General features: G+C 36.4%; 1 protein-coding gene across 2 annotated transcripts in view; it reads right to left on the bottom strand.

Annotated features, from left to right (window-relative positions):
- Positions 1-1,295: 1,295 nt before the first annotated feature.
- Positions 1,296-6,359, bottom strand: part of STPG2 (sperm tail PG-rich repeat containing 2) — a 619,397-nt gene continuing 614,333 nt past the window's right edge. The window contains exons 13-14 of one of the 2 annotated variants that reach the window (XM_043871451.1): positions 1,929-1,991; positions 1,296-1,403 (exon numbers count right to left, since the gene is read on the bottom strand). In XM_043871451.1, the coding sequence (XP_043727386.1) occupies positions 1,938-1,991 (54 nt within the window). In that variant the 3' untranslated portion in view covers positions 1,296-1,403; positions 1,929-1,937. The remainder of the gene's footprint in view (positions 1,404-1,928; positions 1,992-6,359) is intronic. The other variant, XM_043871450.1, reaches the window with a different exon arrangement.

The raw sequence follows: 6,359 nt of genomic DNA, 5'->3' as shown, positions 1-6,359 counted from the left end.
AGCTAATGCAAAACAGGAATAAGGAAAAAACGAAACTACCAAAACAAAACCTCTTTGTTCTTATAAACTACCAGAGATTTTGGAGAGGGTCATTTGTTACAGCAAACTAACCTAGAACAAAATCGAAACAGTTTTATGTAAATTTTGTTGAATGACCTGGAGAAAGTCCAGCACTGTTTTTCCTTCACTCAGCCATTTTGAATAATAAAATGAAAATGAGTAAATTGCCTGAACATCTGTTAAGTCTCAGGCATTATGCTAACAGCTTTACTGATTTTATTTTTAGTTTTGTGTTCAGTCCTCTCTGAATCCCTATTATAAATATCATGAGTTTCTTCACTAGCAGGGAAGCTTACTTGCCCAAGGTCATAGATCTACTACCAGGCAGATTCAAATTAAAATTCCTGCTTCGGGTGCCAGAGTTTGAAGCATTTATGAATTTTGGAAAGAACAAGTTATATATAACACATGTATGACATGACAACCCAAACAATAACAATGAAATTGAGGACCCTAAGAATGTAGAAATTAGAATGGATAAGAAGGAAAACTGTAAGGCACCTGCCTGGAAGCATTTGGAACATTATAGACACTGAAAACAAATGCTGGAGAATATGTGACAAATCTAAAAAGCCATGAAGAGTGTAAGAAAAATGAATATAATTTAAATATAAATTTTAGACTATAGTGAGTTATTATTTCATGTTGCTTGAATAAATTTAACTTAGATTAAATAAAATTGTATTATAGGTTGAATTATGTGCCCCCAACTGCCAAATTCATATATTGAATTTCTAACCCTTAGTATCTCAGAACGTGACCTTATTTGGAAATAGAGTTGTTGCAGATGTAATTAGTTAAATTAAGATGAGGTCATATTGGAGTAAGGTGGGCCCCTAATTTAATATGACAGGAATCTTTATGAAAAGGGGTAATTTGGACACAGACATGCACACAGAGATTGCCATGTGAAAATGAAGGCAGAGATCAAGGTGATGCTAATGAAGGATAAAGATTGCTGCCAGACCACCAGAGCCTAGGAGAGAGGAATGAACAGATTTCTCTCTCCCAGCCCTCAAGAGGAACTGATATGGCTGACAACTTGATCTCTGTTTTCTAGCCTCCAGAACCAAGAGACAAAGGCTCCCACTTTTTGGTACTTTATCGTCATTTAAGCCACCCAGTTCCTGGTACTTTGTTACAGCAGCCCTACAAAACTATTAGAAATCAATTATTACCTTAGAAAATAAGCTGTAAACTTATTACATACCACCACAAAGTGATAATCTGCCTATCAATAAGATAGAAAGTTTGTATAAATTCATAAAGCCAAAATAAGCTGTGAAGGACAACTGTGATATGTTCATGCTTCTAGTCGTTGAGGCTGACTTCGGAGGGAGATCCTATTAGGAAACATGACAAAATTTTAGTTACTTATATCAAAGGGATAAACACTCAAGGTTACCTCAATAATTGTAAGACTAGGATGCTTTTCCAAATTTAATTTTTTGGTATTTCCCAAGAGTGTTTAATATCTCCTTTACATTTTTAGTTGTTTGGCCTCTCATAGAAATAGTGTATTCTTTTATGCTCTCTAGCATTCAGCTGAAAATGTCCTGAGAGAGTTAATTCACATCCCAGATACCAAACTTACTCCCTGGGAGTAAATGACTCATTGGCTGGACAGGGTCATTCGTCATTTTAACCATTAAAATAACATTTTATATTGTCAAGTGCTACGTGGTTTCTCAATTCTTAAAATCCCCTGGTGAAGTCAAGGGGATGACAAACAAATTATGTCTGATTTACAGAGTGGGGAACTGGGACTCAGGCAAGAGTAAGGCCTGTCCCAGAAGGCAGGAGTTGTGGCTTGGGTCTCTGTTTCTCATGTAGAGAGCAAACATAAACCTAAGGGATATTAACTATACCTGCAATTCTTACATTTCTTGGAACTCTGCTCCCCACCCAAGCTGATTCTGGGCAGCAGCCATCTGTCAAAGAAACAAAAGGTACAGAGAAAGTTAAGTACAAATTATGCAGTGCATTAGAATCTAAACAAAACACACTAGAACTTCAAGTCAGCTTCCCAAAACAGCATCCAGGGAGCTAAGGACACGCTACGGTGGTGCAGTCGCTACGGCATGGCAAATTCTTTGAGACCCCATGAGCTGCAACACACCAGCCTCCCCTGTCCTTCAATATCTTCCAGAGTGTTCTCAGATTCATGGGCACAGGATGCCACTATTTTGACTGGTGAATCCCATTAAAAGTATCAGTGGTAACTTGACAAGGGTGCCAAGAGAGACAAAGCTTCAGAAGAAAAGTACAAAGAACAAGTATTCAACTTCTTACTATAATTTAATCTAAAAGTTCATATTAATTTGGAAAAAAAAATCACTGTTTCCACTTTGTCACTTAAGAGTGAGATCAAGCCTCAACTTGGCGTTTATTTGAACAAGCATGTTTCACTGACTCTGTGGCATGTACACTTAGCATTTGTCAAGTTATTTCCCATAAACCGGTGTTGGGCCTTGTGTTATAAATGTTCTGGAAATGCTCAGATTCTATCAGCCTACCAACCTAGGATCCCACTGCTTGAAAACTGATAAAAATTTCAAAATGAGATATCAGAAGGAACCCTTAAGGGTAAGTCAGCATTTGAGTCTCAACTTGGAATGTTGGACACTGGGATACAAGGTCAGGGCGGCTGGCTGATTTTCAAATTTCTGAAGTTGAATATTGGACATTTCATGTCTGCTTCAAACTAAATCCGAAAATGCAAGCAGTCAGAGCAGATGTGATTTCATGTAGTTTAATGTTTTCTTGCCTTTATTTTCTAAAGTTTGAAATGTTCTCACCCATTTTCCTGCTGCCAATCAGAGATCCAGCATTGCCCTGATGTCCCATTGAATCTAAAATCAATGGCTATGCTGCCGGTTTTTAGAGAACATGATTGCTCTTTGAAAGCAAGCTCTGAGTAAAGATGACCCTTCTGAGTTTGATCAATTTTTACCACAATAAGGCAGGAAAGTTAAGAATCAGTGTGATGATCTATTTAGATGTCACTCAGGTCTAGAGCTCTTCTGGCATAAAGACTTATAGACAGAAATTACAAATTGGGGGTGACAAGTGTGGAAACAGCTGCCACAGATGTATAACACAGAGAATACCAATATTTATTTCAGTGATTTTACAATTCAAGAAATGAACACATAATTAGACCTAATTGTATGATCCAAACCACACTCTTTAATCATAGAATTTCTTGTTTGGTGTTTGGATCATAGTATCTCCTGAGTTAAGTAACTTTCCAACAGACCAAGCAAATAAGTTAGCATTATATGCTCTTACATGGAATAAATAAGGGAAAGTTCTCAGAGGCTCTTTCACCTTAATTTTGAGGTAAAATTCCATTACAAATATTTGGGAGAAAGTTTATACTTTAATGAGAAATGAAACTTAAAATGAATGTACACAATCCATTTGGTGGGGCATTTTTTCATTTTTTATTGTTAAAATTCACAGCATAAAATTGACCATTTGAACTACTTTATACAGTTCAGTGGCATTTTACTAATGAATATGTGCAACAAATAAATATACTCTTCACAGTGTTATTAAACCATCACCACTGTCTCATTCCAAAACACTTTCATTACCACAAAAGGAAACTCCATATCCATTCATGAGTCACTACCCATTCCTCCCGACCCACAAGCCCTGGCAGACTACTACCAGTGTGTCTATTCTTGAATATTTCATATAAACAGAATCATACTGAATATGGTCTTTTGTGTCTGGTGTTTTGTGTCTCACTTTTCACTTAGCATAATATTTCTAAGGATATACATGTTATATCAGTGCTACATTCCTTTTTATGGCTAGATCGTATTCTATTGTGTAGATACACCACACTTTGTTTATCCACTTATAAGTTGATCAATATCTGTGTTGCTTATATCTTTTTGACTATTCTGAATAGTACTTATATGAATATTCATGTATAAGTTTTTATTTGAACATCTGTTTTTAATTCTTTAGAGTATTTACCTGGGAATGGGATAGCTGGGTCACGTGGCAATGCTATAGAGGACGCAAAACAACACTGTTTTTCACAGTCAGAGCACTATTTTACATATTCAACAGCAATATATGGGTATTCCAGCTTCTCCATGTTTTTGCAATATTATTGACTACTTTTATTGTTACTTTTATAGTCATCTTACTGGATATTAGGTGGTATCTTGTTGTTTTGATTTGCATCTCTCAAATGAAAAATGATGTTGAGTATCTTCCATATGCTTCTTGACCATTTATGAATCTTCCTTGGAGAAATCTCTAAGTACTTCACAAAATCTTTAACTGAGTTGTCTTTTGTTGTTGAGTAGTAAGGTTGTTTACATGTCGTGGATACTACATCCTCTCTTTATCTCTCTCTCTCTATATATATAGATGTGTATATATATATGATTTACAACGATTTTCTCCCATTATGTGGGTTGCCTTTTCACTTTTTGACAGCATCATTTGTACAAATGTTTAATTTTGATGAAGTCCAATACATATTTCAAATTTGTTGCTTGTGTTTTTGGTGTCACCACATCCAAGGTCATAAAGATTTACTTCTGTTTTGTCCTAATTTTTTTTTTCTTAATTGCAGTATAGTTGATTTACAATGTTGTTGCCAATCTCTCCTGTATAGCAAAGTAACTCAGTTATGTGTGTGTGTGTATGTATGTGTGTGTGTATTCTTTTCCATCCTATCACAGGAATATAGTTCCCTGAATATATAATAGTTCCCTGTGCTATAGTTTAGCTCTGGCACTCAGTGTTTTGCTCCATTTTGTCATAATTTTTATACATGGTATGAGAGAAGGGTCTAATTTTATTCTCTAGCATGTATTTATTCAACTGTCCTAGCATCATTTGTTAAAGACACTATTCTTTCCCACTGAACTGTTCTGGCATCTTTGTCAAAATAAATTGATCATAGATTTATTGATTTATTTTCAATTATATTCCATTAATCTATGTGTCTACCCTTCTGTTAGCACCACATTTTTTTAAAGCATAATTGCTCTACAGTGCTGTATAAAGCACAATGTTAAGTCTTTGCGGTACATTGGAAGGACGGATGTTGAAGCTGCAACTCCAATATTTTGGCCACCTGATGTGAAGAGCTGACTCACTTGAAGAGACCCTGATGCTGGGAAAGATTGAGGACAGGAGGAGAAGGGGATGACAGAGGTTGAGATGGTTGGATGGCATCATCGACTCAATGGACATGAGTTTGGGTAAACTCCGGGAGTTGGTGATGGACAGGGAGGCCTGGCTTACTGCGATTCATGGGGTCGCAAAGAGTCGGACACAACTAAGCGACTGAACTGAACTGAAGTGAATCAACTTTGTATACATATATCCCCTCCCTCTTGAAACTCCTTGCCTCCACCCCAACTCCCCATCCAACCTATTAAGGCCATCACAGAGCAGCAAGCTGATCTCCCTATATAGCAGGTTCCCAGTAGCTATCTATTTTAAATACATTAGTGTATATATGTCAATCCTAATCTAATTTGCCTCACACTTCCTTCCTCCCCAATGTCCACATGTCTATTCTCTATGACTGTATCTCTATTTCTGCCCCGCACATAGCTTTGTCTGTACCATATTTCTAGATTGCACATGTAAGCATTAATATACAATATTTGTTTTTCTCCTTCTGACTGACTGCACTCTGTACGACAGACTCTAGGTCCATCCACATCGCTATAAATGACCTGATTCTGACCCTTTTATGGCTGAGTAATAATCCATTGTATATATGCACCACAACTTTTTTATCCATTCATCTGTCAGTGGACATTTAGGTAGCTTCTATTGTATGTCCTAGCTATTGTAAATAATGCTACAATGAACACTGGGGTGCATGTATTTTTAGAATTTTAGGTTTGCTCCAGGTATATGCCCAGGAGTGGGATTGCTTGGTCATATGGTAGTTCTATTTTTCGTTTTTTAAATAACATCTATACTGTTCTCCATAGTGACTGTATCAATTTACATTCCTGCAAACAGTGCAAGAGAGTTCTTTTTTCTCCACACCCTCTCCAGCATTTACTGTTCATAGAAATTTTGATGATGGCTATTCTGACAAGTGTGAGGTGATATCTTATTGTAAGTTTTATTTACATTTCTCTAATAACTAGTGATGTTGAGCATCATTTCATGTGCCTCTTTGCCATCTGTATGTGTTCTTTGGAGAAATGTCTATTTAGGTATTCCTCCTTTTTTTTTTATTGGGTCGTATGTTGTTTTGATATTGAGTTGCATGAGTTGTTTGTATATTTTAGAGATGAATCCCT

Source organism: Cervus elaphus, chromosome 17, assembly GCF_910594005.1.
Source record: "Cervus elaphus chromosome 17, mCerEla1.1, whole genome shotgun sequence".
Taxonomy (NCBI): domain Eukaryota; kingdom Metazoa; phylum Chordata; class Mammalia; order Artiodactyla; family Cervidae; genus Cervus; species Cervus elaphus.
This window is presented reverse-complemented; position numbering and strand designations above follow the sequence as displayed.